Consider the following 17,400-nt stretch of genomic DNA (forward strand, 5'->3'; position numbering starts at 1 on the left):
TGTAGGGTTTTTCTTCTATATTTTCCAACCTATTTATGGGCTTAGATGCGCAGAGCCTTACAATATTTTCAATTTCAATTTCGATACTTGATCTTGGGCATTGGCTCCAATCCTAGCAAGATTGCCTTTATAATCTTTTTAACATAGAGTAGACGTTGATCTTGAGATTATGCTTGAAATACTGAATTGTAAACCCCATCTGATTGAACAAAACCCATACTAGCTACAACCATCAGGAGTGTTAACTTTCCAACTTAAAGCTGATTTTCTGGTTGAGTTTCGATCATATACACCGAAACCCATAGGAAATAACAGAGAGAGAGAGAATGGCAAAACTAATTTTATGGTGCATCATAGCGATTTAAGCTGCTACTCTTGGCATGTACAACTTGGAATCAAATATTATCATGAACTACTTAAAGTCTTTACATGGTTTTGCATAGAAAGCACACACGGTTTGGATTTGTAAACGATGTGTAAATGTCAAATAGGCTTATGATGATCTACAATGAATATGTAAAGTTTAGTGTCCGACCAATGCAGGGTAAAAAAATGGTACCCCGCCATTCCATCGGTAACTTTCTGTTGCCTAGGTTGTTGTCCCAAGCATGGCAGCACGGCAGCTAGTCCTTCACAAATAGCATATGCCTGAAAGTTGTTGCTTGTGCTAGCGGTTTCGATTTGAAGTATAAGGGGAATCTTTAAGTACCAGGAAAGTTGCTGCTCGTGCTAGAAAGAATTATGAATGCACAAACAACCGAGAGTGAGAAGACAGACACCCAAGTGTTCTCTGTGTACATCTCCATTGCATCCGTAAAGTAAAAACGTGTGCGGTTTTCAGCCCAGTTCCGAAGTCGGTCTGCTTCTGCTGCATATAATGCCTTGCCCTGCAAATTATACCAGAATCAGTTTTTGCTTGTTTCCAACTTGTAAATTAAGAACCATATCCAAATGTAAGCATCTGGGGTACGATTTTCCTGCTGCTATCATATTCAACAGAAGAACTCTATTTGTCACATTGCATGGACGGTAACATATAGCATATCTTACACTTCAACAAAAGTCAAAAAATTACCTGGTCATCAAACCATCGACCACGTCGAAGCCATGCAGTTACTAAAGCAAGTAAAATTCTAGGTGGTGTCAAGTAATTGATGGCCTTCCCCGACCCCTTTACTACCCGCATCCGTGGAACTAAAGTTCTAGCTACTGTTTCAGGAAGCTCGCATATGAAGTTAAACATTTGTTTATTTTTCAAAGAAGAGCCACTGCAAACAAGCCATAAACAATTCATCAGATCCTAGCATGAACAAACACCATTTACACAGTAAGCAGTATGATCTGCAGGGGAAAACTCATTTAATGATGAGCCGGTGATTGGACACTTTCTATATTTGAGCTCATGAGGGTGAAGATTCTCGTTTAACAACAGGCCTAGTGAATTGATATAAGTGAAACAAGAGAAGAAATGGACCACAGAGAACAAGTCATTAAGTGTACCTGAGAAGCAGATCTGTAAGAACCATGCCCGGAGATGCTGTGTGCACTCCTACTTTAGACCGCTTGCACTCCTTTAAAAGTGATGATTGAAGCTGTCTAAGACCACACTTCGTCGACCCATAGCTAAAGGTACAGGTGATAAAATAGCATAAGTATCAATGTACAATTGTCATCTATCAGAAATCACAATTTCAAACACATACGTGACAGTTCAGTCTCTTCCCACAAAAGAAAAAGCTATTCTCCATTAACAAGGCTAGGCACTCACACAGCTGTCAAAGGGGTACTTGACCCCCCAGAGCCTGCCCCGTCCATATTAAATATGTGCCCACCCTTAGGCTGATTTATCATTACACGCATGGCTTCTCGAGTGCAGAGTATAGACCCAACCAGGTTTGTCGAGACAATCTAGAAGGTATGAGCTAAGTTAGTTGAACAAGTTTGAAATGATTATATATTACAATGTAATGTTTCCGGAGCATTGTAGTGCAGCTGCATTTGCATTTTTGGGGTTGGGGGGATGATAAAGCCTCTTGGATGCTACATCTAACACTAACAACAATAAGAACCATTTATTTACAAATACCTGTTTAATGTCTTCGTCAGTAAACTGAAGCAAGGGTCTAAATCCTTTATTTGTGCCAGCATTGTTTATCTGTCAAGGGGCTTACAAATTAGATGGTAAAAGATTTGAAGCTGCTAAAATATATGGATAATCAGAGTACAGCACATGAAGTCCAAGGCTGGTGAATAAATTTAAAAAATATCTAAACACACTACCACCAAATGCAAAGTGATAAAACATCCACTAGAGAGCTTCAAAAGCTTACCCAAATGTCAATATTACCAAGTTCACTAGCAGCAAAATTTGCCAGTTTCTGCACATCACCAGGTTCACAAACATCACATGCTATGCCAACCACTTTTGCATGTGCCAGGTGCTTAGAGGAGGCACCAGCACTGATCATACCTTCCCGTAGGTTTTCCTCGAGCTCTCTGACAGTTGCTTGTACAGACTCAGGGCTGCGTTGACAAGATTCAGTAATTGGTTGAGGTGGCAGTAGTAGTATTTATAACACCATAACCATGGTACATAGATGTTGATAAGTCTATATACAAACAGATACCATAATCCAAATACCACCTTCGAGAAGTGACAACCACACGATCTCCAGAAAGAAGAAATTCACGAGCAAGTGCTTTTCCAAGTCCTCTTGTACTGTACCAGCCAATCAAACAAACAACAACATGAAAATCTCATATGAATTGGGGTTTTCTTAAGGAAAATTCATCCGGACATTGTATGAAAATCAAGTACGTAAATGGGAAAAGAAGAATAAAAGCATGCCTGCTTTCTCTTTCTTTCTTTCTATTATTTATTCTGAATGACCATAAACCAATCATATATGATATATGTGCCCTATGCCTTGGTTTCCCTTCCACAATAACCATATTGCAATTATACGAGATGATTCTTCGTGATAACATAGAATTACAAAGCCTCCACCCGTACCACCCCTCATTACACTACAATTATAGGGCATCCGTTTTGTAACTAGGCAGAGAGAAGAGTGAGTTTCTACCTTCCACTAATGACAACATTTCTTGGACCAGCTCGACAGTGTTCCTCTAAAACCATGTTAGCTCCTATCATCGTTCCAATAATAACTCCTCCGAGCCAGCTATACCAAACTAGCTCACTCAACTGACTGTCTCCACCTTCACAAAACTTCCCAACAATTAGAGGTCTGCATATGAAATATTGCTTTAGGACAGATAACAAAACTAAATAAGTAACATGCTTTCCAACCTGACAACTGAAACCCAATTGCTAGTATAACTCCAGTGCTCATCATGGTCACAATATATCTTCCAATTTGTACGGCAGCCTGATTGTTTTAGAGAGAGGCAGGGTTAGATACTCAGAAGCATCTCAAAAGCCTTAAGAACAAGATAAACCATAAGAGTCCTATCATTAGGTAGCTGATTGTTTTGTTTTGTGTTCTTGTTTTCTCTAAATTTTTAGTGACAAAATCTTGAGGCTCAACTTCATTTTATTTATTTTTATGCCGTTTATAAGAAATGAATAACCAAAACCCAATTAACAGAAGAACCATTTAGAAAAATCATTTCCATTTGTCTCGGACCCCAATCACTGAAAGCTTCAAGATTCAAAATCTCAATCAACTATCTTTCCTTGGATTTTCTCAGCAACCAAACTGGTAAATTATTCACTGTAGCAACAAAAGAAAACAAACACGTGCTCAAACTAACCAAATCACAATGATTGAGCACAAACAAACGTTCATCAAATCGAAGAATGATAAAAACCAGTAAACAACACTCACCGAGGAACAGACCTCCTCCAACTTGGCCACAGCTTTCCTGTATTCATCAGAATTTCTGGAACGCAAACCAAAACCTCCCAAAACAGTAGAACTCAAAGATTTCCAAATCCCACTTCCCTTCTTCAAATTCCCACGCTTTCCCGCACTTTCGGCCTCTTTCTCTTCCACCGCGTCCCGTCCATCCTCACCCCTAAACGACCTGCACTGCTTCAAGCAAAACCCATTACGCCCCGTGGGCAGTACCGAACCGGAGCGCCGAATACCCGAACCGATGATGACCGTTGGGCCGGTTCTGTGGTAGTCTTTGAAGTTGAAGGGCTCTAAGCTCTGTGGGCATACGTGAAGCCTTGCAACCATGGCCATTGGAGATAAAACAGTGACTGAAAGTTCATCAAAGTGAGGCTCCAATCTTTTGTGAGTTTGTGTTCCAACTACTCTTGTACATAATCATTTCTTTCAATTTGAAAAGACATTATAAGTTAAATTAAAAAATTTATCTAAAGCCGTTTGGTTTTTTTGTTTTTATTTGGCTGAGAGAAAATATCTAGTTATATTCGCGGGAGATTTAGGAGGAGCATTGGGGATGCAGCCAAGGAGGTTTGTGATGACCACACGTTGAAGCAACCTCATCTGCTAGTGATCAGGTGACACGTGCCGTCGCCGGTCTGTGTCATCGTGTCGCTTATGGGTTGGTCAGGTTAGGAAGCTAAAACATCGAGATGAGTCTTGTACTCATTAAACATTGATTGAGTATTGTAATTGGCAAGTGCCAGCCCTTGGATTACTCCACTAAATTGGGCCCATAATGTCAGGCCCATTTAGATACTGTCGGTAGACTGGGCCAACCTGTTTGTATAATGGGCATGGTTCGAGCTTTTTTCTACTTTGACTTAGGCACAACCACGGTCCAAGCCCGACCCAAATTAGAAAATTAGGAAAAGGCAAAAGTGAACGACAGCTTGTGCTCTCACATTATTGTCTTTATTTTATATTAAAACATTGTTGTCCCACATTATTGTTTAGTGCTCAAAGATTATGATAATGAAATGAGTAATCATGAATGCATTATTCTAATTCAAAAAATTAACCCAACACAAATCACGTTCATCGCATTTTCTTTGCTGGCACCATCCATGCAAAACCATTGTTGGACTTGAGTTACCAAAATCTTACCTTTTTTTTTATTTATTTTTTTATAAGAGATCGAGAAGGAGGTTTATACAAATATTTATTGGGTGTTATCAGGTTTTGAACTTCTGCTGATACGAGTGAAATTAAACTATACCCCAATAAATATTTGAGTATTTGCAGAAGTTCAAAACCTCATAAAATTTAGGGAGTTTTACTAAAACACCCAAAATGGGAGCTGAAATTATAAAAAAACTCAACATCCAAAACACTTTATAAACACACCCAAAACACACACTCAAAACCCATTTATAAACACACCCAAAAAATATACAATTGTTGATTTTGGGTGTGTTTCTATGTTTAAATAGTGTTTGGGTTTTTTTATAAATACATGTCTATGATTGGGTTTATTTATAAATTTGTATAAAAGTTAACTCGTATCAGACCTTGAGCAAGTGATAGTGTGGGTAAAGGAATCGAACAGACCTTGAGTGATGAGTGAATGTCATTTAATACTCGAGTTACAAATCTTTTTAGGGATAATTTATATGAAATTTTTAAAAAACTAAAAAAAAAAAAAAAAACATGAACGTTTATGTGTAACCTTTTACATCTTTTATTCCAATAAATATCGAATTAGAATAATGTTGTAAACAAACTAAATTAGAATAATTAGAAGACCATTTTTCATTGAAGAAAAACTTAGTTGCAACGGGGATAACAAACGTGTCATAAGCGTTCTTGGTAGGTGATAAGCAAAACAATATTATTCTGTTTCATGCAAGTGTTTCTCTTTTCGCTCGTTGAGCAATATTTGTAACGAGGTCTAAGGTTTTTATTTTATTTTATTTATTGAAATAATAAGGTGTCCACCCCTTCCGTATGAAGGTCATAAGATGTTAGTATAAAATGAATAAAATCTGAGGGTTGAGGAAGAAAGTCAAAATGGAGCTGCTAAAAGTGTAAATAGCAAAAAATAATAATTGCGAAAAATAAATAGACGCGCATACTCGGACACCTCCAAAGTCTCTCCCTCTAAAATCTCTCTCCTTGTCTTTCTCAATTCATTTTCAACCATATTTCTTTTGTCTGAAAGAGGAGAGCTAGCAAAAACCCAACAAGTACAGAGGGAGGGAGGTATGCAGAGGTATCCAGATCAACGGTCAAGATCTGCCAAGCCCGTCACCATTCATGGCTACGCTCAGTCTGGGGACCTTCTTGGGTTTCAGAAGCTGCTCCGGGAAAACCCATCTCTTCTAAACGAAAGAAATGCCGTTGTAAGATCTCTTTCTCTTGTATGTGTGAATACACGAAATGGGATTTTCAAGAATTCAACTTCGTATTGAAAGTTGACATTTTGCAAATTTGGGTGCATTTTGTTTGATGGATTTTATGTCATTCTCATCATTAGGAATGTTTACCAAGTGGGTTATGCAAATTTTGTGAATTTCACTCGTTGGATCATGTTTCTTAACCACCCTAATGTAGGATTTGGGCTCTTCAATCTTCTTATATTTGTATGTGGCTGTTGTTACAATTTGTTGGGGAACTTGAGACTTCCATTGTATAAAGGAAGGGAAGCACTGACCTTTTTTTTCCGTAAATGTATTTGGTAGAGTCTGTCAAATGCAATGTAGTGGAATATGGTGAATTAAGTACCATATGATGTTTTGGTGTAATGAAGAGAAAGAATTGGGCTGGATCTAAGTGTACCGTTGGAGATGGATAAGGGAGTTTCTTTTCATGGTTGTCAATAGTGGTGGGAACGAGCTTCTTCTCCACTAATTGAAGTCAATTGTACTTTCAGTTATGGATTGTCTGTGTGGCTAAATTGAAGACGAGATCCCATGCTTTATGTAGTTTTTCAAAGGCATACACTTCTTGGCCAGTTCATAAACCTTTTCAACCAGAGAAAGCTTAGTTAAAAAAGGCGTAAAGAAAGATAGGATTAGCAGGTTTTATTTGAAGTTCCTGTTAGTAAATCTATAAAGAACAGAAGGGCATTTCTTTTATTATTTGCTCTTTATTATATGCTTCAATGTAACGTTCAGGTTAGGTTATTTTATCAGCTAATCATTTGTTTCCCTAAATGCAGATGGCACAAACTCCACTTCATGTTTCTGCTGGTTACAACAAGGCTGAGATAGTTAAATTTCTTCTTGATTGGCAAGGGCCAGATAAGGTTGAGTTGGAAGCCAGGAACATGGTAGGTAAAATGTTTTCTTTCTGGATCAGAATTTTGTCTTACGCAAATTGTTTTGAAATTCAATTTAAAACATGTTGAGCTTTGCAGTATGGAGAAACACCATTGCACATGGCAGCTAAGAATGGATGCAATGATGCTGCACGGTTGCTTCTTGTTCATGGTGCTTTTATAGAAGCCAAAGCAAATGTGAATTGCCTTTCACCTGATCATACGGTTTCTTTTAAGTTTTAGATTTCTAACTATTATGTCAATGTGTTTTTTTTTTTTTTTTTATAATTTTAATCTTCCTCTTCTGTCCATGCAGAATGGAATGACACCATTACACCTTGCTGTGTGGTACTCACTTCGAGCAGAAGAGTTCTCAACTGTCAAAACATTAATTGAGTACAATGCTGATTGCAGTGCTAAGGACGATGTATAGTTCATTGCATTTACTTGCAACATTCAATTTACTCAAATATAGCACCTAAGTAAATGCTAATGATATTTTCTTCGAATTGTTGTAGGAGGGTATGACTCCCCTAAATCACCTTTCAAAAGGCCGTGAAAATGGAAAGCTGCAGGCACTATTACTGTCTCACTGTGAAGAGCAGAGGAGGAGAAGAGCAATTGAAGCATGCAGCGAAACTAAAGCTAAGATGGATGAACTTGAAAATGAATTATCAAATATCGTTGGTTTGCATGAGCTCAAGGTACAACTACGGAAATGGGCAAAGGGGATGCTTTTGGATGAGAGGCGTAAGGCCCTTGGGCTGAAAGTTGGCACAAGGAGACCTCCTCATATGGCGTTTCTTGGCAATCCTGGGACAGGTAAGCATTGCCTACAGTGGTTTCAATCTGGATGATTGGATCATAACAATGTTTCTGCCTTTTCGTTTTTGCTTTTTTAGGTTACATCCTCGTATTATCGTCATTATATAATATAGTTAATGTTATCAACAGGTAAGACAATGGTAGCTCGAATTCTTGGAAGATTGCTCCATATGGTGGGAATTCTACCTACTGACAAAGTAACAGAAGTACAGCGAACTGATTTGGTTGGGGAATTTGTTGGTCATACTGGACCTAAAACTAGGAGGAAGGTAAAACGTTGATATTTTTGAAATTATTTATGTTCTAGTTTGTAAGGGTTGATGCGAATACTCTACTGTGACACACTAATTATAATGTTATGCACAGATTAAAGACGCAGAGGGAGGAATTCTTTTTGTAGATGAAGCTTATCGACTAATACCTATGCAGAAGGCAGACGATAAAGACTATGGTTTGGAAGCATTGGAAGAGATTATGTCTGTCATGGATAGTGGAAAAATTGTAGTCATATTTGCGGGATATAGCGAACCAATGAAACGAGTTATTGCTTCCAATGAAGGTTTCTGCCGGCGTGTGACAAAGTTTTTCAATTTTAGTGACTTCAGTTCCGAAGACCTAGCAAAGATTCTCCATATCAAGATGAACAATCAAACAGAGGAAAGCTTGTTGTATGGGTTTCAGTTACATTCTTCTTGCAGTGTAGAAGCTATTGCAGAACTGATTCGAGGAGAGACAACAGAAAAGCAGTGTAAGGAGATGAATGGAGGTTTAGTGGATACGATGTTAGTTAATGCTAGAGAAAGTTTGGACCTTAGGCTCAATTTTGACTGTATAGACACAGATGAACTTAGAACAATCACCCTAGAGGATTTACAAGCAGGCCTTCGGATTTTGTCACAATGAGACAGATTTGGAATAAAGTAAAAACAAGAAGAAGAAAAGGTGATAAGATCATAACCATGCAGAGAAAAGCTTTGCAGGTCTCCCACATTGATTTGGAATATTTGTTTCTCCAGCTCTCTCTTGATTTCTACATGTGGTCATGAGGTTCAGCTGCACTGTACTGCTGGAGATTGGTTTTGAGTATTTGCAGAAATTATTTTATTCGTTGGGATTTGATTACTTCCTGGCAGGTTTTGATGTAATTGACATTTTTTATATGTTAGTAGAAAACCATAGTTCAAAAGCTTTCAATGTCTCGTTTAGTTTGTCTAATGAATTAACAGATATCTTTGGATGGTGTGTTTACTAATCAGAAATTAAAATTCTCATCAGGTATTGAATTCTACCTTACGAGCTTCACATCAATGAATTGAAAAGTAAGTGGAGCCCACACAAAATTAGGAATTGAATTCCTGATTTTGGAGGAATTCAATTCTTGAGTGGAAGTGGTATTCTAATTCCTGGAGAACTAATCTATTAAGAATTCATCTTTTTACCCATTATATCCTCATACAATTTTCAAAATTCCAAGTTTACCATATACTTTAACTCAACAACGAGGACATTTTAGTAATTAGAACCACTCATACTCCAATTTCATATGGTTTAGTAAACAACTTCAATAGGAATTCAAAATCTAACTCCCCTCAATCCATATGGTTTAGTAAACAACTTCAATAAGAATCTGGAATCTAATTCTCATCAATCAAACTCCTCCTCAATTCAATTCATCTTAATCCAATTATGGATTAGTAAACTTCCCTTCTTCTTTTTTTTCTTTTTTTTTTCTTTTTTTTTTTTCATCTTGTAAATTACGTTAGATGACATATTTGACTGAAACTCCTCCAAAAAATCAGTCCAGCAGATTAGCCATCCACAATTAACTCTGTGAACAGTTGCTAGCCAAATATGACTAGTCGCAAAATTTTGTTCTCTTTCTCTCTCTCCCTTAAATGATTCAATCTCATTAGAAAACAATTAAAGTGGCCAGCTCTAATGAACTTGTGTCATCAAATTTAACCAAATTTTGGAAGCTGTTGCTAGAGATGCCCTAGCAACAGCTACATAATTAAATTATAAGTATGCCATCTGAGATTCTGAGTTATTGGACCTAGGGCCAAGATCCAACTGAAAGAAATGAAGTTTGGCTGATGGGCCTTGATGCTCTAATGGACCTATTTGTTGGGTCATGCCAACCTCTGTCCTTGCGATGTTGGAACTCATTTGGTCGCCCATAACCAAGTCTTTGGCATACTCAACTCTGCAGCTCCTCAAAGCCCCAATTTGTCTCGCCAAACGAAAACCCTCACAAAATCTCTGCAACCCCTTTGCTATTGGCAGCTTCAGACGAAAATGGTGAACAAAAACCCAGAACTCCTCCCAAAGGTAGAGCACCCCGAACTGCTCCCAAAAGTAGAGCCAACACTCGCAAAAGACGTAAACAAGAAGAAGAGGAAGAAGAAGAACCCGCAGAAACCAATCTCAATCTGTGTTGATGCTGATGGAAATCCCATTATTGATGCCCAAAAATCTATTGTAATAAAGCAAACTCTACAGAATTCAGAAATAAAGGCAAATCCAGAGCCAATGCCAATACTCACAGCAGTCAAAAGCAAGAAGAGGAAAAGAAAGAAGAGCAAAACCACAGTCGCTGTTGATGCGGCAAAGAAAATTAAAGTTGATGCGGAGCCAGAGTCAATACTCACAGCAGTCAAAAGCAAGAAGAGGAAGAGAAAGAAGAGCAAAACCACAGTCCCTGTTGATGCGGCAAACCAAGTTGATGTTGCAGCCCAAGTTGGTGTGGCGGGACAAGAAGATGCGGCAAAGAAAGTTAAAGTTGATGCGGAGCCAGAGCCAATACTCACAGCAGTCAAAAGCAAGAAGAGGAAGAAAAAGAAGAGCAAAACCAGAGTCCCTGTTGATGCGCCAAAGCCAATACTCAAAGCAGTAAAAAGCAAGAAGAGCAAAACCAAAGCAGTAAAAAGCAACAAGAGCAAAACCAAAGCAGTCAAAAGCAACAAGAGCAAAACCAAAGCAGTCAAAAGCAACAAGAGCAAAACCAAAGCATTCAAAAGCAACAAGGGCAAAACCACAGAGGCAAAGAAAATTGATGCGGCAAAGAAAGTTGAAGGGCCAAAATATGTTGAAGTGGGTTCTATTTGTCATTGGTGAATCTAATTTTTATTTTTCTTTAGTAAGTTGATAATAATTCCTAGTAGTTAGCATAAATTGGAAAAGAAGGATGCTCATGTTTATATATTGCGTGTCTTGTTTAATCATGGAAATGTTGTGTGTGCCTTGAATCAATTTTGGGGTTTTTTCTTATTGTTTGAAGAAATTGGTTAATTATAATCTTTTGAGAAGTTGGGGTTGGTGCTCTATTATGATTAGGAGTCAAATTTATAGTGATGTTCTGGTTTTGATGTGTTGCTTGCAGATATGTGTGATATGCCGGAAAAAAGGGCATCTCATCCCAACTTGCCCTGAGCTGAACGAAACGATTGTTCCCAACCCGAACCACAATACTGAACAGAAAAAGGAATCCGGAAAGAAGGGTTCTGCGCGCCCTCAGCCTCCTCAAGATGGTAAGGCCCTTCCTGTGGTAATATTACTAAATTGTGTCCTTGGTTCGTGCTTTAGAAGATGTGTGTAAAAGATCATATTATGTTGTCTTTGTTACATTGTGTGATATCTCATCATACTGTGTTTTTCCGGTGATAAATCATGTATCTCTTATCAAGTGCCCATTTTTTCTAACTTCTATGCAACAGCATGCATTTTAAGTTTACATGAGCATGGAAGGGTTTATAGATGCATGTTGATTGATATTTCCTGCTTCTTTTGTGAAGCCAACAATTGAGATGCCACCATGTAAAGAGATGTAACCTGCAAGGTAGGAAACTAGTAGACTAATGTCCTCAAAGACATTGCCAGGATATATCCTTTTTTCCACTTCATCTTTGATTTACTTTGTCCAGCAAACCACATTGATGTCCTCAGGATGTTACAATGGTTCTATCATGTTTCTGACAATTATCATGACTTTCCCTATCAAATTGGATGTATGAAATGAATAATTTCTTTACTGTAGGTAGGGGTTCCAACTCTAGTAGTCTTTTTTCCAACAGATATAGAAATAATTTGACCCTTGATACTAATTGTGTACAAATAAATCAAATATAATGAAAGTTTAGAATTAAGCAGGATTTGGATAGAATCCCCTTGGTTAGAATCGTCAGCTTTTTGTTATATTTTGTGATAGTAGATGCTTTTAACCCCATCTGATTGAGGCAAGGCAGGATGACCGTGATAATTAGGGTACTATTGTTGGCTTATACCATGCATTGTTCTAAGTTAAGTGGTTTCTTGTTTTCAGTGAAAATGAGGAAAGGCCAAGAGGACAGGTTACTTGTGACTGGTTGCGCTCTTCAGGTTGATCCCATGGCAGATGAGATATATGGTGGTAAAGAAGACGAGTCCACTGTGAAACTGAAAGAGGGCCAAGAGGACAGGTTACTTGTGACTGGTTGTGCTCTTCAGGTTGATCCCATGGCAGATGAGACATATGATGGTAAAGAAGACGAGTCCACTGTGAAACTGAAAGAAGGCCAATAGGACAGGTTACTTGTGACTGGTTGCACGCATCAGGTTGATTCCATGGCAGATGAGACTCATGGTGGTAAAGAAGATGAGTCCACTGTGAAAGTTTCACAAGAAAGTCTTAAAATCAGAGAAAAAACAGGATCCTGAATTAGTGAATTCTGGTGCATGATGATTTTTGTAAGATGAAATTCATGGGATTTCTTGTAATTCCTTTTTGTTTATGATCGCAGTTGTACAACATGTCTTTGCTTTGTATTGTGAACTTTTTCCTGGAGTAGCTCTGACCATTTACATTACATGGGTCTGAAATTGTCAACCATCCAGGTTCTTTTTCATTGGATATGTCCTTGTGTGTTCTCTCCCCTAATGCAATTTCCATTGTTATTTATTGTACGGATGCGATGAATTGGTGTTGGTGTATGAAATTGTATTGTTGTGTGTTTTTTTAAGCTTTTATTTGTTTTGGTATTTGCAGTGAAACCTCCCCCCAAATTTTCTCCTCCCATTTAACTTGAAATAAAAATAAAAATAAAAATTCAAGATTCTATTATTAATATAAGGAAAAAATTATTTTATTTTAAAAATTGACAAAAAGAAAACAACAATAAATAAAAATCCGCAATAACCTGAACCAGGTTCAACTCCTTTCCACTCCATCGAAAAACGCCATTTCCTCTTTGTTTATCCAAACACCCAATTCTCTCTCTCTCTCTGTGTGGAGAGAAAGCATGGTCTCAACTTCACTCTCAATTCTCTCATCTACATCCTCGTTTCCCTCCAATTCCAACGCTTACACCGATGCTTCTTCCACTTCTACAAGCTTTAAAGTCAGGCCCTTTGAATCATCCACACGAAGCCTTAAATTTCCCAAAGCCTCAAAGCTAGCTCCTTTCAAGGTCTTTGGTTCTTCTTCAATCAACCCAATTGAGGATGGCTCGGCTGAGCAATTTTTACGAAACAATTCGATTGCGGATTTCATGAGGTTCAAAAGGGGCGTTGATGGAGGCACTGGGGAGTTGCAAACTGCGGTTGTTAGCTACAAAAAGAGGTTCCCTTGGTCGCTTTTGAGGCCTTTTCTTCAGGTATTGTCCATGGAATTGGCTTCTCTTCATGGGTCCTTTTTGTTTCTTCATGGGTCTTCTTTCTAATTTCCGGGTTTGTTGTAGGTTGATTTGGTTTCGACAATTCACATCGCGGATAAGGAGTATGTATTTCCTAACAATCATTCTTATTCTTGCAATTTCTTCTTCTTCAGTATTTTGGCAGTTATCTACTTGTAATTGCAACTGTTTGATAGTTTACTCTACTCAGAAGCTAAAAGCTTGCTGTCGCTCAACCAGTGGGCGCAATTTGAGCTTAGTAAATATAATGCTTGTTGTTTGAGAGATGGAAGTTTTCAAGGGTAACTTTCATTTAAGTTCTATTCTCATGGCTTGTTTGAGATGTGCTTTCAAGGAAAATAATGTACTCGGGCAATAAAGTGCTAAGGAAATGCCATGAAGATAAACCTCTGTGAAGGCTAGTTTTGATTATGAGTCTCCTATGCATGCCAAGAGTGTAAGAGACTTTAAGAAATGGTGCTAGGAAACCGCTTTAATTAACTTAGATGGAATTTGTCAAAACTTATTTTCAGAATCAGGGATTTGCAGAATATTTCTTTTTCAGCTTCACTTTGAGCTTTGTGTCGGTGTCTACTGTAACTTTTGACAGTGGTCATAACTTGATGTTTTCTTAACCTATATGTGCAAAAATTGGCTGTCCCAGATTATACAATGTTAATAATCCCAAGTACCATGTCCAGGTACTTTGAGACCCTGCAAAAGGAACTTGAGTCCTATGATTGTGTCCTTTATGAGATGGTAACAAGCAGGGAGAGTTTAGAGAACAGAAGAATCCTTGCCTGCCACAAAAAGACTCAAAGTCAAAGGTTCACGCTCAAAAGGATTTAACATTCTGGGATGCATTCAGAGACAGATGGCTCGATTTCTGACGCTTGATTTCCAATTAGACTGTCTTGATTACGAGTCTGAGAATTGGTACCATGCAGACCTCGACTTCGAGACTTTCCAATTGCTTCAGGTTTTTATTTTCTCTCTCCTTTTTGTAGTGCATAGGTAGTTTGATTTCAGGGGCTGTATATATGAAGAACCTCTATCTCTCTTCTTTTATCTTCCATCATTGCTTGAGAATAACATCATTGTTGCATCTGATGCCATTGTCATTTGTTTTCAGCAAGAAAAAGGTGAAAGCTTCTTCACATTTGCAAGAGACATGACTGTTAGATCCACGAAAGCTATGATTCAAACTGCTACAATCCCAGAAGGCCTTGGTCCTTGGAGATCTAAGCTTAAGTGGGCTGCACGCGTGCTTCCTATGCCACTTGTCGGCCTTCTCATTATTGGAGGTGTCTGTGCAGACACGGGCAGTGAGGACTCAGAATTTCCAGAATTTGAAGCCTTGTCTAGGCTTGATTTTGGTGCAGCAATGAAGGTCTTCTTGGCAAAGAGGCTAACATCCGAGTAAGGATTTGCCAAGTTTTTTCTCTTTTTCTTTACTGCTTCCAGCTGAACATATTGCATGGCTGTTCAAACTAATTATTATTTGGGTTCTTCGTCTCAAAAGCGTATGGTTTTACATTGTGGGTTGGTGCAAAATTCTCAAAACTGACATAAAAGTATTTTACTTGTTTAAGATTCACGCAGGCTACGGCTGATGTAGAAGAGAGCTCTGTGATTATTGGTGAGAGAAACAGAGCCGCCATGGATGCACTTAGAAAAGCAATTGACGGTGGAAATAACAGGATTGCAATACTATACGGAGGGGGTCACATGCCGGATCTCGGGAGGCGATTACAAGAGCTGGAGCTGATCCCTACTCAGGCGCAGTGGATATCTGCGTGGTCCATAAGAAAGCAGGATTTGAATAGCAGTTCCCTTCCATTTCTGAAGAAAATGGCTGAAGTATCAGGTTGGCCTTTGAACCGCTACCAGACTTTGGCGTTGCTCATATTTTCCTCAGTGCTTGCATTGGATCTCTGGTTTTGGGAGCTCTTTTTTGGCACTGCTGTGAACTGGTCCTATCAACTTGCTTCACAGGTTTCTGAATATATTGATAACTCAGGGATGAGTTTGTAGAATTGTCTCCCAGTCTCATTGCTCTAATTCTTTATATGTAAATACCGTAAAAAGGAAAAAAGAAAAATCTCTGATTGAGCTTGTGTAATGTTTGACCAGGCCAATACTGTATGTAAAGAGCAAACTCAGACTGGTCTGCTCTTCTCCAAGCAAAGATTATTTTGAGAATTGAATTGTCGTTTGTTTATATAGTAGTTTACAAAAGCCCAAGTCTGTAATGAACTCCATACATGTTACTTACTAGTACAAACTAAACTACAAGCCAAAACTGGTCTTATTAGTATTCATAGCCAACCCAAAAAGCTTGAAGCTTGAAGCTGGAAACTGAGAGGCTCGAAGCTTGAGACGATGACGAAGCTCTCTTCCTTCTTGGACCTGCCTCGGTACCTCGAAGTTCACAAACAATGCACACAGCACAAAACCATTTTTTCAAAATCAAATTTTGCATCATAGCATCGATGATCTGATGAAAAAATATATCAGCTTTGTTATTGTTAAACCTTCTCTGAAGTTAAACTTGAATCTCACAGCAACGTGGCGAAGGTACCTCATTCTACCAGTCCCTGTTGTCTTTCTTCGGATCGCCTTCACGCTCCAGTTATCTAGTTTTATTTTTTCCCACCACATAAGTAACAATTGGCAAACTCAAAGAACAAAATAAATAAAGGAAGCGAAATCAAGAGCAAGAGTTAAAAATTTGAAAGGTGACATTTTCTGATACGGCTGGAAGGGAAGCCACAGGAGGCGCAACGGCTCTTCTGAAGGTGGAAGCTACGGTGGCCGCACCTCACGCACAGCGTGTGGGTCTTGTTCCTCCTCTTCCCGAAGCTTGCCGTTCCTTTGCTCTGCTCCGTTCCAAAACAAAAACAGAGTAAAATCAAAACAAACGAAAAGTTTCAAACTTTGTATCATTGATACTTAAAATTTTCATATCTGAAATTTGGGATGGAGAAGTTCAGCATACCATGTTTGGAAATTTGATTCTGTGGCACTGGCAGAAGAAGAAACACTAGAATATAGTTTGGATGGGAGAATGTTAAAGCTTATTGTGCTTCAAAGTTGAGAGATTGACGGTGTGGTTGTAGCGGTGTTATTTGGTTCTTTCTTTCTGGTTTTCAAGTTTGCCACGGAAATGCGCTTAGCAATGCATGGGTCTAAATTACGTTGTGTAGATGGCGCCGTTTTAGCATGACAGCAGAGCAGGTGGAGCCCACTGAACTATCCATGGTGGCAGTCAGTCAGTGCACTAGCAGTCCTCTGTCAGTCAAATCTGACAAGAAGGAAGCAAAATGGTGTTTTTTAGTTGTAGTTTTTCATTTTCTTTGGTGTTTCAATTTGCAAATGAATATTGCTCCTCCAAGAACAACAGAGGCTGCACTGCATATTATTTGAAATATAGAGGAACATTCGTCTTCTGTCATTTGTTGGTTATTAGTCACTCTCTCCATCGACTTCTGCTGGTACAACTGGACTGAAATGAGCATGCTAGCTAGCTAATGATTGAGTGGGACTGTGGGGTTTGCTTGCTTTTCACTTTTTCTTCCTTTGAGGTCTATCAGAATTCGCGATTCAAATCTAAGCAATTATTCTTCTGTCACATTTCAAGTGCTGCTTAATCACAACTGTCTTCTTCAACTGAAGCTTGTTCAATTTTCATTCAAACCAAGTTGGGGGCTTATAAGCGGGAGAAAAACTTCCCTATTCCGTTGCATTGTTCCTATCT

At 38.5% G+C, this 17,400-nt stretch overlaps 5 protein-coding genes across 5 annotated transcripts; 3 read left to right on the top strand and 2 right to left on the bottom strand.

Annotated features, from left to right (window-relative positions):
• Positions 1-381: 381 nt before the first annotated feature.
• Positions 382-4,406, bottom strand: NYC1 (NAD(P)-binding Rossmann-fold superfamily protein). The gene is made up of 10 exons (XM_008244431.2): positions 3,849-4,406; positions 3,311-3,389; positions 3,084-3,219; positions 2,645-2,719; positions 2,331-2,523; positions 2,087-2,155; positions 1,769-1,908; positions 1,501-1,623; positions 1,076-1,268; positions 382-887 (listed from the first exon to the last, which is right to left on the bottom strand). Exons 1-10 carry the CDS (start codon positions 4,209-4,211, stop codon positions 702-704), a joined length of 1,557 nt encoding a protein of 518 aa, XP_008242653.2. The 5' UTR covers positions 4,212-4,406; the 3' UTR covers positions 382-701.
• Positions 4,407-5,999: 1,593 nt separating this feature from the next.
• On the top strand, positions 6,000-9,184 carry LOC103340962 (AAA-type ATPase family protein / ankyrin repeat family protein). Its single transcript, XM_008244430.2, has 7 exons — positions 6,000-6,256; positions 7,075-7,185; positions 7,273-7,371; positions 7,490-7,600; positions 7,692-7,995; positions 8,128-8,267; positions 8,365-9,184. Exons 1-7 carry the CDS (start codon positions 6,119-6,121, stop codon positions 8,899-8,901), a joined length of 1,440 nt encoding a protein of 479 aa, XP_008242652.2. The 5' UTR covers positions 6,000-6,118; the 3' UTR covers positions 8,902-9,184.
• Positions 9,185-10,182: 998 nt separating this feature from the next.
• Positions 10,183-12,936, top strand: LOC103341039 (uncharacterized). The gene is made up of 3 exons (XM_008244519.3): positions 10,183-11,088; positions 11,378-11,525; positions 12,317-12,936. The coding sequence occupies exons 1-3, from the start codon at positions 10,294-10,296 to the stop codon at positions 12,553-12,555; spliced, it is 1,182 nt and encodes a 393-aa protein (XP_008242741.2). The 5' UTR covers positions 10,183-10,293; the 3' UTR covers positions 12,556-12,936.
• A 226-nt stretch (positions 12,937-13,162) lies between these two features.
• Positions 13,163-15,864, top strand: LOC103340960 (thermosome subunit gamma). Its single transcript, XM_008244429.3, has 5 exons — positions 13,163-13,625; positions 13,710-13,747; positions 14,345-14,622; positions 14,776-15,062; positions 15,236-15,864. The coding sequence occupies exons 3-5, from the start codon at positions 14,518-14,520 to the stop codon at positions 15,675-15,677; spliced, it is 834 nt and encodes a 277-aa protein (XP_008242651.2). The 5' UTR covers positions 13,163-13,625; positions 13,710-13,747; positions 14,345-14,517; the 3' UTR covers positions 15,678-15,864.
• LOC103340959 (large ribosomal subunit protein eL37x-like) lies at positions 15,834-17,023 on the bottom strand. The gene is made up of 4 exons (XM_008244428.3): positions 16,642-17,023; positions 16,387-16,522; positions 16,178-16,279; positions 15,834-16,064 (listed from the first exon to the last, which is right to left on the bottom strand). Exons 1-4 carry the CDS (start codon positions 16,642-16,644, stop codon positions 15,955-15,957), a joined length of 351 nt encoding a protein of 116 aa, XP_008242650.2. The 5' UTR covers positions 16,645-17,023; the 3' UTR covers positions 15,834-15,954.
• Between the last annotated feature and the right edge of the window lie 377 nt (positions 17,024-17,400).

Source organism: Prunus mume, linkage group LG8 (assembly GCF_029339155.1).
Source record: "Prunus mume cultivar Tortuosa linkage group LG8, ASM2933915v1, whole genome shotgun sequence".
Lineage (NCBI taxonomy): Eukaryota > Viridiplantae > Streptophyta > Magnoliopsida > Rosales > Rosaceae > Prunus > Prunus mume.

Coding starts and splice junctions, on each gene's coding strand:
- NYC1 (XM_008244431.2), bottom strand. CDS start 4,211: ATGGCCATGGTTGCAAGGCTTCACGTATGCCCACAGAGCTTAGAGCCC. Junction 3,390..3,848: donor TGGAGGAGGTCTGTTCCTCG/GTGAGTGTTGTT, acceptor TAAAACAATCAG/GCTGCCGTACAAATTGGAAG. Junction 2,524..2,644: donor GTGGTTGTCACTTCTCGAAG/GTGGTATTTGGA, acceptor TTGTCAACGCAG/CCCTGAGTCTGTACAAGCAA.
- LOC103340962 (XM_008244430.2), top strand. CDS start 6,119: ATGCAGAGGTATCCAGATCAACGGTCAAGATCTGCCAAGCCCGTCACC. Junction 6,257..7,074: donor TAAACGAAAGAAATGCCGTT/GTAAGATCTCTT, acceptor CCCTAAATGCAG/ATGGCACAAACTCCACTTCA. Junction 8,268..8,364: donor GACCTAAAACTAGGAGGAAG/GTAAAACGTTGA, acceptor TGTTATGCACAG/ATTAAAGACGCAGAGGGAGG.
- LOC103341039 (XM_008244519.3), top strand. CDS start 10,294: ATGGTGAACAAAAACCCAGAACTCCTCCCAAAGGTAGAGCACCCCGAA. Junction 11,089..11,377: donor AAGGGCCAAAATATGTTGAA/GTGGGTTCTATT, acceptor TGTTGCTTGCAG/ATATGTGTGATATGCCGGAA. Junction 11,526..12,316: donor CCCTCAGCCTCCTCAAGATG/GTAAGGCCCTTC, acceptor TCTTGTTTTCAG/TGAAAATGAGGAAAGGCCAA.
- LOC103340960 (XM_008244429.3), top strand. CDS start 14,518: ATGGCTCGATTTCTGACGCTTGATTTCCAATTAGACTGTCTTGATTAC. Junction 14,623..14,775: donor AGACTTTCCAATTGCTTCAG/GTTTTTATTTTC, acceptor ATTTGTTTTCAG/CAAGAAAAAGGTGAAAGCTT. Junction 15,063..15,235: donor GCAAAGAGGCTAACATCCGA/GTAAGGATTTGC, acceptor TACTTGTTTAAG/ATTCACGCAGGCTACGGCTG.
- LOC103340959 (XM_008244428.3), bottom strand. Junction 16,280..16,386: donor TTCCAGCCGTATCAGAAAAT/GTCACCTTTCAA, acceptor AAATAAAACTAG/ATAACTGGAGCGTGAAGGCG. Junction 16,065..16,177: donor CAAGTTTAACTTCAGAGAAG/GTTTAACAATAA, acceptor GTGAACTTCGAG/GTACCGAGGCAGGTCCAAGA.